The sequence below is a fragment of the Dreissena polymorpha genome, chromosome 7, assembly GCF_020536995.1.
Source record: "Dreissena polymorpha isolate Duluth1 chromosome 7, UMN_Dpol_1.0, whole genome shotgun sequence".
Classification (NCBI taxonomy): Eukaryota; Metazoa; Mollusca; class Bivalvia; order Myida; family Dreissenidae; genus Dreissena; species Dreissena polymorpha.
This window is the reverse complement of record NC_068361.1, coordinates 9,927,456-9,947,479: the sequence shown is the minus strand read 5'-3', so window position 1 is coordinate 9,947,479 and position 20,024 is coordinate 9,927,456. Positions and strand designations below refer to the sequence as shown.

The following is a 20,024-nucleotide window of genomic DNA, read 5'->3' as shown; positions in this document are numbered from 1 at the left end:
TTACTATGCAAATGTTGCACTGTTACATTTTAGCCGCTGACCCAGTGTGTTAAATGACAGGGTTACACAATTTTGGCTCGTCAACATTTGAGAGTGTGTTGCTTCTCTGTATTGTTTAATCACTCGTTAGTCACATCCTCTTGAAACTATTTTGTAGGTAGGTCATTGAATCGTAAAACAAAACAAATCGATCTTGGTAAGAGGTTTAAATAATATTGTTGAATGAGGGGTGATTGCAACAATTTTGACAAGAAAACACGAAACTAGTACAAGCAAATAAAACACCTAAAATAGTCCTAAACTAATTTTGAAACGTAATTATTAAGAAAATCATGTAAACATATTTCAACAGTTAACATCTTATCTGTAGACTGTCAAAAATAATGTGCATATTTAAATACTTACTTTCAAAGTATTATCTAAAACCCAACTATCTATAATAATCCACTGCGATCATTAAAGATTAAATCATGTTTTAAATTGGCATTTTTTTTCAACATAGCATATCGTTTTGCATGATTGTGTAATACATACGTCATATCTGGAGAATGTGTCATGCAACCGAGATATTTCGTCATTGCTTTACATGGCAAAAACTGTGTTATGTTATAAAACAATGAAATTATATTATTCAATTTCTCGTTTGACCCCTGAACTTCATGCAAAACCACATCACAAATGCGATACAAACAATCGGAATGCAGCTCTTAAATGTTTGTACACCATCACCCTTTCTAAAGAGTATCCGTTAATGTTTAAATATCGAATACATCAGTTTAGGAGGTAAAATGTCGATCAAAGACTGTCTTGACACGATATCCACTGGTTGTCATAGTTTAAAATCTGGTTGATTGTATATTTTATGTATTTGTTTGTATATTTTGTGTATTTGTTGAGTATTTACATTAAATACTTTTGAACCCAACCGTTAATGAAGTTTGCTGTATGTGTGTTTAAATTGATCATATGACGTAATTTTATTGTTGTTATGTTTGATGTCATTACATGTAAAACGATCTGGTTTTTGCTAATTGATTAAATGTGTATTACCATTTTATTATTAATGATATATCTAGAACTATTTGGTGTGTGTAATTCAATACACATCAATCCGTGTTGACGACATCAGACTGTTTTATTTTTTATTCTGCCGTAGTGTAGGTAGCTAAATAGTTGCGGTATATTTTATGCTCCTTCTTTAGGGTCCATTTTTAACAAGTGTTTTTTATTCTGACGAAACAAATGTAGCGCAAACTTGTACATAAAAATAATATATTAATGATGACTTTTGGCATCAGACTCGTAAGACTATATAACACCATCCATTGTAAACATCATGTATAATTATCAAATGTTCTCCTCTTATTAAAATGATTCAGTGGCTGGAGGTTTAAAAAGGATCAACTTAGATATAATTAACATGGCTGCAAAAAATTCAACGGTCTTAAGGTAATTGGATTGAACTATAAAATTGTATTTTAAAAAGAGGAAACTTTTAAATTGTGAAGGGATATATTCAATGAGGATGGGTCTGTCATTAATATTAGTCAATTGACCAATACGTAATGCATGTCTAGTCCTTTTTATACCTGCTTTATAAGAATAATTAAACACATCGGTAACAGTGCAATAGTGCTTACTGAAACAAATTTACAGTTAAACGACACATAATGAAACCATTCATACCTCCTTTATGTAATATTTAAAATGGAGTCCTGACCAAAACGAACGTATGATATCTTTTGTAAAGACATTTACTATCTTTAAATTTAATCAATATGTTCTTCAAAAATAAATGAAACAATCGAAGTTAATGAATTTAAATAGTTTTTTTTAAAACGACACATATGTTAAGATTCAGTTGTAGCAATACAGCAAATAGTACTACTCGAAAATGCATATACCTCAAAATCCTGGAAAGGCATTACCCATATTATTGTAAAGCCACTAGTTAATTTTTGCGGTCAGAAAGAGAATAAACAAACACAAGTGTAAGTTCAATTTTTAATTTTTGCCGAATACATTCGTTTGGCTGTAATTCAAATAAAAAACATAGTATAAACAAAAAGGTATTAGACAAGTCAAAGACAGCCAAAAACCTCCGCTAAGAAAAATAAAATAAAATATTAAGCTACATTTATATAAAGTAACATTACAATTTCATAACTGTGTATTATTCTTATATCAAGCACCAAGGTAATAAACATAGCTTGATACTAACAAATATATTTTACATAATAACCTGCAAGATATAATAAAAAAATTAATATGCAGTTCACATATCAAATCAGTAAATCTGATAACGGGGGAGGGAGGATTTAAAACAAACGTCCGCATCGGACAAATACTAACTAACGACTGAAATGGCGCCAAAAGGGGCGGACTAATCGATTTTTCGCAACCGGGAAAGAGTGGCCCCCCTAAATAAATATTTAATTTTATTTAAATTAGTGAAATTATTGCGGTCAGAAAGAGAATACCCAAACACAAATCTAAGTTAAATATTTAATTTTGGCCGAATATATTTTTGTCTGCACTTAAAATAAAAAAACATTGTATAAACACAAAGGTATTAGACAAGTCAAAGACAGCCAAAAACCTCCGCAAAAAAAATAAAATAAAATATGAAGCTGCATTTATATAAAGTAACATTACAATTTCATAACTGTGTAGTATTCTTATATCAAGCACCAAGATAATAAGCATAGCTTAATACTAACAAATATATTATACATAATAACCTACATGATATAATAAAAACAATAATATGCAGTTCACAAATCAAATCAGTTAATCTGATAACGGTGGGGGGGGGGAGGATTTAAAACAAACGTTCGCATCGGACAAATACTAACTAACGACTGAAATGGCGCCAAAAGGGGCGGACTAATCAATATTTTGCAACCGGGAAAGAGTGGCCCCCCTTAATAAATATTTAATTTTATTTAAATAAGTGAAATTATTGCGGTCAGAAAGAGAATACCCAAACATAAATTTAAGTTAAATATTTAATTTTGGCCGAATATATTTTTGGCTGTACTTCAAATAAAAAACATAGTATAAACACAAAGGTATTAGACAAGTCAAATACAGCCAAAAACCTGCTAAAAATAACGGCCAAAAATAACAACAAAGCAAGTGCAACTTTTTGTGAAACCTCACTCATGTTTGTCAAAGAAAATCTGAAATATCGCAAATAACAGTCAGACTTCCAATTGCCAAACAGTTGAATGAGTTCCACTGGCACGCCACATTTAAAACAAACGTCCTCTCCAGATAAATACTAACTAACGACTGAAAAGGCGCCAAAAGGGGCGGACTTTCATAACCGATATTTCGCAACCAGGAAAGAGTGGCCTCCCTAAATAAATATTTAGTTTTATTAAAATTAGTGAAATTATGTATTACTGAAATCGTTTTTTCCACAGTGTGAAATCGGTACTGTATGATTAATACTTGTTTTTCTTTACTATACAAATGATTTAACAAATACTTTATGGCAAAAATAACCAATACAATAAAGATTGTTACAAAGTGTACCATATAGTAATAAAATAAAATAATGTTTTGTAAAACATTACCTTCACTGTCACTTAAATATGTTTTTTGTTTTCTTTCTTATGTATAACTGCAATAAACTGTGTTACGTGTATTTACTCAACCATTAAAACCAATAAATCGATAACTAATGTATTAAAAACAATGATTATTTATCAGCACAGTGGTGTACTATTTGCAATTTTGGTACTAGAATTAATTAGTAATATTGGAACATGTTAGCATGTGACACATCATATAAAATTATTGTATTTTCCGTAAAAATCTTCTTTTATTAAACTTTGTAATCATTTGAAATTATTATGTCAATAACTTTTCATATATTGGTAATCGCAACTATCGGCTTTACAGCATTTGAACACGTTAAAGAATTGTGTGCTTGTTTTAAAGAAATATCTTTTTATTGTTTATGAAAATGATATACCCTTCCTCTTGGACTATAATTTGCAGTAATAGCATAATGCAGACCTCTTAAAATACAAAAGCCAAAAAAAATTAAAATATTTAGTTGTGAAATTGTCTGAAACTGTGCTTTCATGATGTTTCATACTGTTTACAGAGGCTAAGATGCATTATATTGTTAATTAGTCATCGAATAGTTTCGATTATTCATTTTTTATTGTATGTGTTCTTTGAAGATCATACAACATATTCAAATTATAAGTATTTGCATTTGGTGCAGCAAACTTGATAAGAACAATAATGTACCATTTAACATAAATAGTTAATTTATAAGAACATAGCATGAAAATTAAATTATGACGCATATTTTAACTAAATTATTCAAATTATTATAATATCCTGTAAACAACTTTAAAGTATTAGTGCTTTGATGTAGCAATGGGATATAAAATATAGCAACATAGGCACACAAAGAGTTATTTCACTGGCTAAGTTTTCACTATATGGAAACGTTACAATACACTACTCCCTGTACGTTGATACACCCAACCTGAGTTGGATAATTCCAACTGAAGAACAAAAATGTCGGCAGAAAGTGAAACTGAAACTGAAAGGAAGGTGATAATTTTATCATTTCTGCTAAATAAATTTAGTAACTATAAGGTCGTAATTGTTCAACATATGTGATAACACACATGCGTTTTGAGTTTTTCCATGATTTAATAGTTTTCTAGTAAAAAACGATACAGTTGTCTTCGAAACATGATAATTTTCATGAAATGCGACCTATGTGTTGAATTATTCACACGTTAATTGACAAAGGAGCGAACGAAATTGTAACAGAGATATGCCGAATTATATCACGAATGTCCTTTAAAATTTTATTTTTAACACCCAGTGTGTTCTGTGTTAGAATCATGTGTTTGCAGGAAGGGTATAAAAGTTTATGGATAAATCCAAACTGATATGAAAATTTATGTGGATAATAACCAAATTCAAAATGGATAATGCACACACTGCGATGTATTGAACAGACAGGTTGGATATTATTGTTTGAAAAAAATGTATAACCAAAAACTCACACGATGTGTATAATGGAATATAAAAAATACTTTCAACGAAAATCAACATTCATTTATTTGTTATTTGTAAAATCAATTTCAACGGAACTTGCATATATTATACAAGTGAGATTAGAAGCAAAATACGCATGCGGCATTTGCATTCCACGTACACAGAGATACCATAACACGTGTCCCATGTCAAATTGGAGTGCATGAAAAGCATAAAAATTAAAAAAAATGTCCCTACTTATTATTTAATCACTTGATTTAAAGGGACTCGAGTCGAAGCTGCAGGGTAAAGTGGCACTTGCCCCCTCTAATTAATGTATTGGTCATCATATTAGAGGTTTCGAATATTATTTGAGGCATTACTGATCTGATTCATTATACATAATATCAGAAAGATTGCATCCAATGGTACACAAATATTTAAGGGGCATATCGACTGCTAGTATGGCATTTTGCTGTCCGAAATATATTTACACATTGAAAAGAACATATTATATGATTTCTCAATACACAGACGTAGATATTTAAAATCTTCTACAAATTATGGATTTTGATAATTATAAAAAGTATTCACCGTGACCCTTTTCAACGGCGCGAGGAAATTGAAGTAGTAGTAAAATATTAACGAGTGGATTGTACAGTACCCCTAATTTATTATTTTTATACGTAACTGTAAGTTGCGTTATGGATGAGAATTTCTTTCAGGCATTTAAAGGACTCTGTACAATAATAGCATATGTAGTTTACCATTATCTTCTGTTTTACATGAAAATAAAACAAAATCATTTTTGTGATGATTGTTTAACAATGTGCTAAAATGCCTTTGTTGTCAGCAATTTAATAAATCTCGAAAATTTTACAAGAGTGTTCATTTCACATAGATCTTTACAAAAAATATCTTGCAGTTTGGTCATTATCCATCGACTTCCTAATGTTAGTTTGGAATTATCCAGACACAAGTTTGGTCATTATCCAATATGTATATTCTTGTCCCAAACAAATACGAATATATTGCGTTTTCGAGCATTTACGCCATTCAAACTTTTTGCATACATAGGTGAAAGATTAATACATAAGTCCAAGCATTAAAACATTAAAAACATTCACTTATAATTCTTTTTGGCCTAAAACTTTCGACAATTTCATTTACTTTTTCCAGATTTTCAAACATATTCATTTTATTTTGACGCAAATAACATTTTATAAAAAAGAAACGTTTATTATGTCACAACTTATCTTTCAAAAAAACGTGTTCTTAGATATAAATGACTGGGGTCTTTATTTATGTTTCCATTTGTTTCTTCAGATTAAATTATCCTACTCAGGTTGGATTATCGACGTACAGGGGGTGATACACAGACAGATAGAAAGCGCAGGTAATCTATATAGATCATTCAAAATACAACCTCGTTGACTCTATCCGCGTTGTCATCATAAATGGTAAAATCGTTTGTCAAAACAATGAGAACAAACACATTAAGGTTTACACAATTCCGGCAAGAAAACGTGACACACATATTTAATTCATGCTATGATGATTACAGATAACAAACAAGCGAAGTTTGCTAAGACCACCTACACGATTGGTATCTCGTTCTTCTTTGTCTAAACTGTCCAACCATGCTGATCATTTGCTTACCTGAAAAGAAAATAAACTACGAAAACAACTTAGCAAATTTAAGTATTGTGAATCAAGTGAATGAAATGTACAAAGCTGACGGAATCGCATATTTCTGTTCTAATTCAATGCGAAGGCACAAACACATGTGAAGTGATTACTTTCTGTTATTGATATTCATATTAAAAATATGCTTCATTCAGCCAAACTTCTTGATTTATCCAGATAAAGGACGGTCATCGTTATAAATGTACACGTCATCAAAAAGATAGCTTAAGCAAAACATGTGACAACAGATCTGTTGTGGCCGAGCAAGTTATCATTACCATACACTATTAAAGAACCAGTCTTTATGGATTTTTCAGAAAAAAAAAACAGTACTAAAACAAAAAATAAAAATAAAAATATTGTTGATGTGAGGCACATTGTTCAAGATCAAAACTACTTTCTTTATATCCTGTTACAACCCATACTATGCATCATAGCTACACGTATGCATGTTTTGGACCGCCATGTAAGAATATCAACTATTTAAGATCATAAGAGATTTAAGTTGAAATAACAACGTTCATGTAACTTTTATATGTGCTAAAAAACAAACAAACATAATGCATATACATCGTGTTTGTACCTCTCTACACATAAATTAACATTATGACATCAAAGCGTTATGACGTTTCGAATTAAATAATAATATAATACTAATTATTGTCCTTTTATCCTGTTAACAAATATTCAAAAAAATAAAGTTAGAATTTGCTTAAACAACTTTACATGTAAGCTCAATTCCTCCGATTCATTGACATATTTACCGACGTTTTGGAGCACAAGACGTTTAAATTGCATAATTGGACATCCTATCATGGATTACTTTTCACCGTATACCAACTCAAGGCATTGATTTATCTTATTATAGTACCCGAGACAACAACGTCTGTTAACAATTCAACGGTTTCAATTACAAAAATCAGTCGACGCTTACCCATTCTTAAATGAGTACGGTGCCCTGGCGAGAAAGTGGGTAAAAGTGATCAATCGATGAACCAGCATTGCCAAAAACTGAATGGCCACTACAGCGCTGAACAACACAAGCACAACGAGACCTGCAAACAACATCAACGTCGTCTTATTAACCGAAATAAAAAGGAAAATCTATGTCACTTATGTGGATCGTAAATAGCATATACCGATACCGTATCTCTAGATCAGCCTGTATATTACGGAAAATATCTTTGTGTATTGCGTGTGAAGATAAACTAATTACAAAATATGTGATTTAAATTCAAATTTAATACACATTGTCTCAGCCTCTCTTTAGATTATACTGTCTTAATTACATTTGTAGATGTATTAACGTACCGTTTACCAGATCCGAGATTGGACAATTGATGAATAATTAGAAATTAAGACAATAAGAGGTCTTCATCAAATGTAGTTAGTTCGCTCTGATATTTCGTTCATAGCATTATAGAACACGTGGAGGGGCAACACTACGTACCAAGAGGGTCGCTTCCATAGACAAGTAGCATATGACTCTTGTTTGCAAGGGTGGCGATCAAGACAAGCCAGATTGCGTTTGACACCATGAACACCACTAACCATTTGTTTCTCAAGCATTTTAGCTTAGCTGAAATTTGAAAGAATGATTTGGTAATGAATATAAAGTATTCGTACTGACATGCACGCATTATAACCTTATCGATCGCCATGTTGTAGACCGTCCCAGTGAAAACACGAACGCGTTCGAGATCAAAGTGACGTTTAAGCAGTCATTATAACCCACTGCTGTCGCTCATGGATAAATCTGGCTTACTAAACAGCATAAATACGCACACAAATATGGAGGCTATTCGTTGCCAAAAATCCAGCCTTTTCAATATGACAATTTATACTTAGATCGCACTAAATAGAATTGTTTAAATAAGAAATGTTGCTTGTAATCGGTCTTTTGATTATCTCAAATTTACAAGTTCAATTTCCACTTTTAATTTTGAAGTTGATCTTTCAAATTAGTTAAACTGCAATTCGCGTTTGTAACTTTCAAAACTAAATTCGCCACATGTATCAATTGTACGTACACGGCACGCTTTACACAGTACACCTTACCGTTGGTGAAATAAAACTGCATCAGCTATGACTCTCAAGTTGACAACTTCACACTTGACTTTTACAAACATACACGATTAACATTAGTAGACGATTTTGCAACTTCCATAAATGGCATTTTTTACAGAAATAGCCGAGGATAAAGAGAAAGAGCCAACATTCATGACATTTAAGTAAGGTAGGTAACCCTGAAGTATTGATGATGCACGGCAATAACTATAGTGGTCGCACACTTATTTAACAAAAACCAGGTATATGTTTATTTATCAGATAAAAATCGCTATACATATGCATGCTCGGCCACTTTTGTTGTTATCTCCCGTTTCTTGAATAAAAGTTTTAAATCGAAAGTACGGTGTTTATTATAAGACCCAACATTGCATTGTCCCTGCCTGATAAGCTTGTGTAGACTTCACAGGCTAATCTGGGACGAAACGTTACGCACACACATTATGCCCAGTTTTCTGAGAACGCGACTCAATAATAAACTCTTATTCACTCTTTTGATAATAAAATTGATGTAATCGAGTGAATTGTTTACTTAATACATACACTAGCAGGTCGTTTGTTACAAGGGTTTGCAAAATTAGCAGGCATTGACTGATATGAATCAGTTAAAATGGGCTTAGTGAATAATTAATTACATTTTAAGCTTTGCTGATGTTGATCCGCGACACTTAATGACTGATTGACTAAGTGAGCGACTTTGTGATTAAGTGACTGACTGTGAGTGAGTGAGTGAGTGAAGGAGTGAGTGACTGACTAAATGAGTGAGTGAGTAACTGACTGACTGAATGAATGAGTGAGTGAGTAAGTTAAGTATACGTGCAGTATAAGCACGTGCTGATAGCCACGTGCAGTATTTTGATATGTTTATATTATTCGGCGTGCACTGATATGCATCTATTTAAAATGCATTATTTACTATTAAGTAACAGCATTATAATGAGCGTGTTGGGTGCATAATTTATAAGCACGTGTTGATAGCCCCGTGCAGTATAATTCTTTAAGGGGTCAAGATATCGCAAAAGTAGCACTGGATTCGGTTTCAGGGAGACACAATCACATCGATTGGACTGTGTTTTTGTTTATTTCACTTGAATTTAAGGTATACTGGATTTTGAGCTTCTGTTAAAAGTGTACTGCATTCTTATCGAACTAAACTAAATCAGGCTTTAACGGGTCAAGATATCGGACATATATCACGATGATAGGGCGAATACCATAACTTTTCCGCTCACCGTCGAAATTTTATACTTCTGACAAGTGCACCGTATCCTTTTGACGAAAAGTAACATTGCGGACAAAGACAAATCCGGTAAGTAGGTGACAAAATGTTTTATTATAAGACACTGAAAAATGATTGCCACTTGCGAAGCACTCCACCGAATTTCTGAACCAATATGTCGTCTATTTAAAAGTTTACTAGTCGTTTTATATTTAGCATGACTTTGAACAAGTGTTTACAAAAAGTCGTGTCGCGCTCGACACCATTCGTACTTGTGAGAAAAATGTAATAATCCGATTATTTTCGATGTGTCAGACCTGATGTGACAGACTTAAATCATTGTATATATAAAAAGAACATGCCATACGAAGCTGGTTGTTTCAATATCTGTTAAAGGCCTAATTTTGGTGAAAACATGCATCACTTACATAGAAATCGATGCACCGCGCAACACTGATTATAAGCACCGTATATATATTCCATGTAACTGAAATTCGTGGCACCGCTAACTTCTGCACGTGGTTTTAAATGATAAGCTATAACAAGCCATCGTGAGCTTATTTTATTAACGATAATCTTCCATTTATCAAAGTTACATGTCCCAAATTTTATCATGAAAATGATTACATGATTGCACAAAAAAAAGGTTTGCCGGGATCGATTGTCTTGCTTTCCATTACGTGGAGGGCACATGTTTAAGTCTCATGTTTCAATTTATCTTTATTGTTGTGGTATAATACAATCATAATTGATAATTATTATTTATTGATTACAGATTCATAATCCGTAAATGAAAAGATGTCAAGCTACGATTATAGAAAGGTATAGGCAAATGTTGGTGTAAAACTAACCGAAAGAAATAATAAATTAAGTTATCTATAGAGTGTGCATTGTGATGTTGCATTGGTTACATTTACTGAAATATGACTTTGGTGTTTTGGGCCAAAACCAACGGTATATACCAAATATGCTCTCGACTACTTAAATCAGAAAAAAGGGGTTACAATTATAAAAAATAAATTTTTTGAGACTGTCTATAGAAGCGTGTGAGTGCACGTCTCCATAGATAAGACACTACAGCGCGGTCCGTTTTTACGAGATGTAAAGGGTTCGAATCATATATAGTTATTTCCGTCAAGTATTAAAATAAATAAATTGAAACCCAAATATGTTCAAAGTACACTGTAATATTGCTTTGAAACGGTTTGTACACTTGTTTACCATCGTGATTCAGTATGAAGCCATTATTTGACATTGTTTTAATAAATATTGTGCTTTATATTTGTTAACAATTATGACCCCAAACATGAATCTTAACACTTTTCCGTGAAATAATCTATGCACAACTCTCCAGAATTTCATGGTGTCTTCTTTGTATGTCATCATTGAGGTTATCGGTAGACCGTACCACCTGACAGCATCCAGAAACAATAGCAGAGCAATATTTGTCAGCGGAAATTTGTTGTTACATACCAAATTGATAAAGTTACAAAAGTCATAGCATAAATTTGCCGAGTGTAATTTTTGAAAGAAACCTGGTAATATATGTGTCACTTTTTCAGTCATGTTTTCTTAACTGCTATTTTCAAATAATTTCTTTTATGATGATCTTGCTTTCTTTGTTTTCCGTTTGTGTGGAGCATTAACAATATTGTCATGGAAGGCTGGGCGGCACTGATCAGTTGGTGTCTCTGTGACATACGTCGAGCTGGTACATGCCGGTTGACGGTCGCCTGGAGATGCGCTGGTATCATATTCAGCACCGAGAGGAAAAAGGCTCCGTTTCTTGTTTTTTGGTTTGTTTAAACATACATTGGAACGTCTTTTCCATCTGAAAGAAAAAATATCAGAATAAAGCGGTGCCAAAAAATCATAAAGATGCGGTGCCTTTACGGACATTGTTGAGCGGTGTCCATATTTCTATAATGTCAGTGTTGAGCGGTGCATACTTGCTAACACGTGTAAATGTAAAAATCACAGTTATATTCAATAAAGCATGCCATAATGTGTTGTAAATTGATTCTTCTACCATAAAATACCGTTTAACAAAAAAATCTTTCATTTAAAATGTTTAAAATCTGCAAAAAAATACGATTTTTCGCGTCATGAAAGTCACTTCTTTCAAGACATGCTCAAATTGTTTTCAAAGTTTTGAAGTTAAAAGCGACTCAATTTTGATGCGGTAAACGGCAATTATATGTAAAGTGTATACTTCGTTCGATGGAATATCTTTTTATTATCAACTTACCTTCTATCTTGTTTTTTCCTTTCATTTCTGTACTCGCCAAAAAGGTTGAGGCCATGTTTTTGACAGAACGATACGGTGCGCTTGTCAGAAGTATACAATTTCGACGGTGAGCGGAAAAGTTGTGGTATTCGCCCTATCATCGTGTATATAGTCAAGTTCATATAGATTTCACTATCTAATTTTTTTTATTTCGATGGAGCGAACGAGCGAGCGAGCGACTCTTTTTGCACGTTAATAGAATTATTAAAAGGGTACTTAATAAAAACGTATATTGATTTTAACTTTGTTATTTTTTTATTATTTTTCACAAAACTCCAACAAATCCAACAATTTTTTTATGCTTTTTCACCGTTTATTTACATTGTAAAAGAGTTTATCTGGATAATTTTGCTGGTATAATGACGTCATTTCGTCACACTAATGACGTCATATTGTGTTTTGAAATGTATTGAAGCACGACACGGGAAAAAAAGGTAACTTTTCAGCGAAAGGGAAACATATGTTAATAATTTTCTTGAAAATGGGGCGTAAAAGAAGCAGAAAATGTGTTCATGTCAGTGTAAGATCGTTTATTATTTCACTTGTGATCATAGAAAAATAATATTTTCATTCCTGGCTGCGACACTCGTAAACATGTATGTTCTATGATCACTCGTGAAATAGCAAACGATCTTACACTGACATGAACAAATATCCTCTATGTATTTTTTTTTTTAATTTAATAACTTTTTTTATTTTATTTTTTGTCATTTTTTCAACCTTTTTTAACAACACTATAAAGTTATCTCATGGATTCGCATAGAACAGTCAAAACTGTTGCCCCAAGGTATCAGGGGTGACTTTGAAACTGTTGCCCGAGGCCGATAGGCAAGTGACATGTAAGTGGTTTCAGCCAAGTAGAAATTTGGTTTGTTAAAACAAAGTGTAATAAAATTCAAAATAGTATCATTTAAGTAATATGTTCAACTTACTTTTTATAGATACACTACATACAGCAAACATGCCAAGAAATAGACAGATATACCGTTTACTTTTTGAAATAAAAATAAAAATGCAACATGCATGATTCGTATTTTCAGCAGTAAATCACCCATTTTAGCCATAACGATGTTTTTATTAAAAAAGATGAAGAATGTGCATAAAACTTGCAACATGTTTAACAATAAACATAGTCTATATTCTATATTAAATCAAATTACATTACAAAAGAAATATAACGCATCGCACAAAGTATGCGTTGTCAGCAGGATTCGAACCTGCGCGGGAAGATCCCAAAAGATTTCTAGTCCATTACCGTAACCACTCGGCAACGGACAACTTCATATTAGATCCGTCTTAAGAGATATTAGATATTCATAAGAAAACTAGTTAAAAGGCTCTTCGATCTTTGTAAAAAAAATCGCGGAAATCATAACTGGTGCGCTACCTTAATGGCAGACCACGCCTCCATTAGTGATTGCGTGATTTAGTTGTGATTTATTTTTTTAACAATGGTGTGTTTCATACGTTACGAACAAAATACCGAAGAATAGCGAATGCTCACGTTTCTTTACGATGGTGAAATGGGTGGAGAAATGGGCGAAGCCTATTAATTTATTATTTCAAAAGTGGTGAAGCGAGACTTTACATACTCGAATCATGCTGATCGGAAAGTGAAAAGATGCGCGTGTAAAGGTAGTTTCGACAGCGTTCTATTGTAGGCGTATACATGAATATCGTATATCATGAACGTCAGGATGAACACTCGGAATTGTCTCTCTGGTAGAACTAATATTTATTTAATAGTTTAATTGCTTGCGTCTTATTTTATATAAATACGAGTGTACATTGGTACATCAATAAACCTCGTTTTCAAAATACACCTTTAAAGATTACAAACGAAGAAATATATATGTATTTCACCCGGAAACAATATGTTTAACACAGATTAGCATGACTGGATTTTTGGCAACGAATAGCATTCATACACAAAGCCACAGCGTTCGAATAGTTGTTTTATGCCGTAAACATCGTAGTCAGCGGAAATTCTATGCAATTTGACATAAACCCAAAATGGGTGCATTTGCGTATATCGTTGCCTCTTATCTAAGTGCTGATTTATTGATACCTTTCATTCCATCGTTCTGTCTATCGGAAGTGGACTGTGGCGAAAGACACCGCTCTTTGAGTGTGTCCCAAAAATAGTATTCATCTCGGTTGACTTCTTGCAATTCGCGTAGTTTTGAGGGTGTTAATTGCGTTCGAACATTCGCAAGTCTCAGTTCATCTAAAACATGTTGAGTCTTGAATATGAAACATTTTATTTAACCTTCATGGGCGCATAGTTAAATCTGAGAGCTACAATATCCGGTATGGTCAAGTTGATCAATGGTTACTGCATTAACTCACTAAACTGTTTAATGTATTCACAAAAACACGTATAAGTACATGTACTACAATGTTATTATAGATACACAAAGGCCATAACCAGACACAAATAATTGAATACCATATTTGACGTTGACGAAAACATTTATTTGTACAAACAAACAACAAAATGTCATTGGTAAGATCAAAAGAGGGAATAAAAACGTTCAAAAGGTTGAAATAACTTTCTTAATAATAGTTTTTTAAAATGTGTTGAAACAAACTAAAAATGACATATTTTTGGAAATTTCAAGGCATATATATGAGATATTTTTATAAAGAGGTACATATTTGATGTTAAAACATAAATGGTGTTTCATGGAATATCTTTAAGTTGTTTTCGGAAACAAAGCTTGTCAAATATTTTAACCTAGGTCGTAAATGACTCCAACTTCTTTAGAAATACAAAAAATGTTATGGGTATTATTCAGTATAAGTCAGTGGAACATATATGATAAGTTTATTATTCAAAGTTTCAAGAAGACATGATTGCTATAAAACTTTAACACGAACGCTTACGGCAACACACCGCAGTCTCAATGATGACAAAATAAATCTTGTTTGAGTTTCAGGTGTTAAGAGAACTATTACAATAAGATAAATCTTTACCATCAACATTTCCTGTTCCACTTATGCTCCCGGGGAGTATATACATATTACTCCTGAAAACGACAACCAACTAGCATTATAATTTTAAAATTATAATTTTTCTATAGTAATAAGTTTTTGTTAATCGTCCCTCAACATATATCGTCAAAAACACTAATTCGATGTCAATTCTGAGCCGCGACTTTTGGAGTCGAATGGAAACAATAAGCTGACCAATGCTCATAAAATAAATTAACAAAACATGGATACTGTGTGTGATAGCTTGAATTTAATTACTTACTAAACCCTCTCAGACATACATACTAGATGAAATACAGTCCGGATTAGTCAACAAGTTTAACATATGAAAGCGCGTCCTACCTAGCAAAGTCTTCGTCAAATACTCCGGCATTGTTCATCACAGCATCAAATGGATCATAAGCTTGAATCCTATAGTTCGATTGTCCTTTGAAGAAGCGTCTAAAACAAACAACAGTCTCAACAACAAAAACATGAACATGTCCATTGAGTCGGCCGGCTCAATAGTTTTCAGTTACTTAAGTGTTTCGCTCGTCGCACATTTTGCACTCCCTGCTACACGTTATATGTGAGCCTTTAACTCTTAAAAGAATATCTTAAGACATTAAATACATTTCATTTCCACAAGACTATTTACCAGTTAGATGGAGAAAATCAGCTCAGCAGTGTGTATCCGGTCACTCTATTTGCGTACAATACTGCATGTAACTTGTTAACATGAAAACCATTTTTAAAACACATTTTATTTTTATCGAATAATTAAAACCATGAATAGGTCTATTGTTTGTCTTAACGTTTAACTTATTTGCTGTACGTAATATATTAGCCTTAAACCCATAGTCTGACATTTAAAACACAAAAAGTGGACCAATTCAAAAGTATCACTAAAGCTATATGTGTTTGTGGTAGGCATCACCTCAGCATCGCCTTAACATCTGTGAAAATAGGGCCAACATGGTATATGGGACAGCGTAGCTTCAGATCATCTATATCCTCCAAGTCCCTGGAGGATTATTCCCTTTACGGATAGGGCGGTTCAAATGAAGATTAGTTCACGCCGCAACGAGCTCTTTCAAGAAATAACCGACACGGTTCAAGTGCGTAATTATTTAATTCAGACTCGCCTTTATCTACGAGGTCAAATTAGTAATGAATCATAAATGTGTAAATATGACATTATTGATGATACTTACCTATACACAACGAGTAAATTTAAATTGCAGTTGGCGCCACTTTATGTTGTTGTCGATGTTAAACATTAATCTCCGCTGTTGATCAATATAAAATAATGCAAAATTACTTCAGATACTCACATGAAAAGGTACCTGAAGAGTTGTTCACACTGTATGCGCCAAGCCAGTTTGGAAGATATATTGGACTTTTGTCTCTCTTCACGGGTACCTTAAAAGGAAGTTTCGCCCGACATATGATCCCGTTGGGTTTGCACATACATTTGCAACTTACACTACTTAAGTCATCTTTTTTTTCTGAGGACATTCCGTAAAATCATGTAATGTTCTGCAAATTGAAGAGTCTACTCCGCTTATGGTGGCTTTAATGTGAGTAGAATGAAAATAAACCGTCTCTACATAGCCGCCTTAAGATTGACACCACCGGACAGAACGAACCATATAGTGCTTTACACAAATTAACACCGTGCTCTCTCAGCTAATTTTTAGATAGATGAAAAAAATCAGAAAATCTTTCTTTCTCATTAAGCAATTCAAATGCCGAAGAGTTGTTAGAGGCTTCTCGCGTTATGAACATCAACCATAGCATTGTATTAAACTTGCTTTACAAGAGATGTATACTTCAGTACTCTAACCAGAGAGTACAAGAGTATTACATTAGCAGACACCCGCAGAAAACCAAAACACAGAAAACATGGCTCGCTTCCTTACGCTGAATTAAGTTTGTACATGTGTCTGTGTGTCAGCCTGTGTATCTGTCAGTGTGTCTGTATGTTTGTCAGGCTGTGTGTCATCATCATCATCATCATCATCATCATCATCATCATCATCATCATCATCATCATCATCATCATCATCATCATCATCATCATTATCATCATCATCATCATCATCATCATCATCATCATTATCATCATCATCATCATCATCATCATCATCATCATCATCATCATCATCATCATCATCATCATCATCATCATCATCATCATCATCATCATCATCATCATCAACAACAACAGCAGCAGCAGCATCATCAGCAGCATAATTATCATCATCACCATCATCAGTGGTAATGACAGAAATAACCCGATAACAATGATGATGGCGATGGGGATACGATTGTTATAATATGATTATAAAGATTCTCTTAATATGATAATGAAGATGGTGGTGCTGATAATTATGCTCTGATGATCTTCTTGATCATTTTATTCATTTTTTTCTATCCAATAAATGGTACAAATATAATACACCTATATCTGTGTTCACCTGGGATTCAAATCCAAGATGATAAAATTCGGTGTAATGGCTAAAGCCTTAGCCTTTGTGCTTTGAACAAATCATACATAACATTTTCGAAAATTCCATTCTAAGATGTTTCAGATTGAAAGTTTGTGTTGTTGTGTAAACTATTGTTTTTCAAGTTTTTTATGATTGTATAATACGTATAACTGCTTTATATCCCTCATAAGCACAATATAAATTAAAAAAATCATTGAATGTAAAAAAATTTATCATAAAACGAGTTTTTAAACTGTGAATGAAACAATCGTTCAACGGTCATTTTTACAAAAAAGCATTTCTTCACGATTCATTGATAGGACAGCGTGCGAAAGTAAGACGTACGTATATATTAAAGGGGTCTTTTCACCAATTTTGGTATGTTTTGAAGTTTGCCATTTAATGCGTTATATTAATAAATGTAAACATTGGATGTAAAAAGCTCCAGAAAAAAATCCAGAATAAAATATAAAAAAGTAATCCTCAGTAGGGCACGAAACACTGATCCCTAAAGTCCTGGAGTAATTCGTTTACCACTTAGACCACCCGGCAATCCTTCCTCATACAATGATCGATATATTTTATACTTTATATAAGCAATCCTCGTAGCTTCACAAAATAAAACGACAACGGAACTCTCTAAAGTATTCAATCGTTTCACGTTGAAACGCTTTATAATTTTCAGGTTTATAAATTTTCAAAAGATGCATATAATGGCTATTTTAGAGCATGATAAATGTTCAGTATAACTGTTTCCTCACAAATAGCATAACTAAAACGAAAATGTGCGAATCTGAAACAACTTTTTTCAGTTTTGTCAACTTACCAAAACGAGAAAAGGTCCATTTAAGAGTATAATTTTTATATATAAAAATTTCAAAATTTAATTTCATAAATGTACGCATTCATAAGTTGCGAAGTTTTTATAATAGGGGCCTAGTTTATATTTAAGGTAATTTCATGAACTTCAAGATAACTTTAGGAAATGACAGACCTTGTATCAGGTAACATGAATTCGCTTATGTATATACTCCTTAATAAATGCAAAAAGGGATATTAGCAATTATCAAACTTCAGAATAAGAGTATCTATCAGATCACGTATTATACTTACCCCAGGTTATATCTGTGATGTTGCATATGCTGTATAGCACTAGTATAAGATATCCAGATGGCACAAAAAGAAGGTACAGTAGACCGTGCAAGAGATAGATACATTCCTTGAAATGTAGCAATCCGGTCACCACAAACAATCCTACCATGTAGCCAATATAGACTGTGGTAGTAGAGAATCGAAACTCTGGACTTATATCTGCAAAGAGATGTATACTGGAATGAAATCGTTTTTTTTATTTCTTATCTCATATATGTTTTAACAAAGAAACAACGACAGTAAGAATTAAAAAGTCAGTAATGAACGATAAAATCTCCTAATCTGTTTCACGACTTGCTAATACAGGATATATTATTGACATAGATATCATTAGAGCCAATTCTTGTGAAACTGGCTCCTACTGCATAAGTGAAACGTATAACTACTTACTTTCATGTGTATCAGCGCAGACTGATCGAGATACATACTAACGTTTAACCAGACAGTGAAGCTCTGAGCGGATTATGAACACGACAAGATTCGCTAGTTTATTTTTAGCTGATAACTACATGCTTACTTGAAGGTCTCGATGTTGTCGTGGCGTTAACATCCTTATTCGATGATATGTGCTGCCGGAAGTCCGCGATTATGTGCCGTACAATGCCAATAACGACGAAAATCATGATTATAGCGTACAGAATAACCGCCAGTTTGGAAGCCTGCAGTAAAAATAGTAAATACATATTAAATTATTCGGTCTTCTGTTGACTGATTTTTGTGATAGGAAATATAGTCGCACCAACTACTAGGGCAAAATTGCAAATTCTAGAAATAAAGAATGACGGACCTTCCGATATCATGTGCGCAAAATCTTGAATGTTGGCTTCAGATACTTTATGACTATGTTACATGCCTTTCAACTCGGTATTGCGAGTTCTTTTGTTCAATTTCGATTTGTATACAGCGTGTTCGTGTTACATGCGTCCCACCCTTTGTTGAGCGTGGAAGATCGAAACAGACATCATTTTGTAATCCAATAAAAATATAACATGAAGGATGACTTCGTATGATTATTACGCCATAGTTGAGTTCTGTACCGCTACCTATGTTTTGGAGGAATTTAACAGACATGTAAGTGTGCATCCAAAACTCGCTACATCCTGATGAATGACGACGTATAGGTATTATGCCACAG

The 20,024-nt window shown here is 33.1% G+C and overlaps 1 protein-coding gene and 1 long non-coding RNA gene across 2 annotated transcripts; both read right to left on the bottom strand.

Annotated features, from left to right (window-relative positions):
• Positions 1-2,036: 2,036 nt before the first annotated feature.
• Positions 2,037-8,280, bottom strand: LOC127836815 (uncharacterized). Its single transcript, XR_008028934.1, has 3 exons — positions 8,150-8,280; positions 7,634-7,754; positions 2,037-6,672 (listed from the first exon to the last, which is right to left on the bottom strand). It is a non-coding gene; the product is annotated as an uncharacterized LOC127836815 (long non-coding RNA).
• Positions 8,281-11,584: 3,304 nt separating this feature from the next.
• LOC127838235 (uncharacterized) lies at positions 11,585-19,530 on the bottom strand. The gene is made up of 8 exons (XM_052365851.1): positions 19,407-19,530; positions 18,851-19,048; positions 16,580-16,667; positions 15,609-15,707; positions 15,249-15,301; positions 14,341-14,499; positions 12,234-12,366; positions 11,585-11,816 (listed from the first exon to the last, which is right to left on the bottom strand). Exons 1-8 carry the CDS (start codon positions 19,510-19,512, stop codon positions 11,585-11,587), a joined length of 1,068 nt encoding a protein of 355 aa, XP_052221811.1. The 5' UTR covers positions 19,513-19,530.
• Between the last annotated feature and the right edge of the window lie 494 nt (positions 19,531-20,024).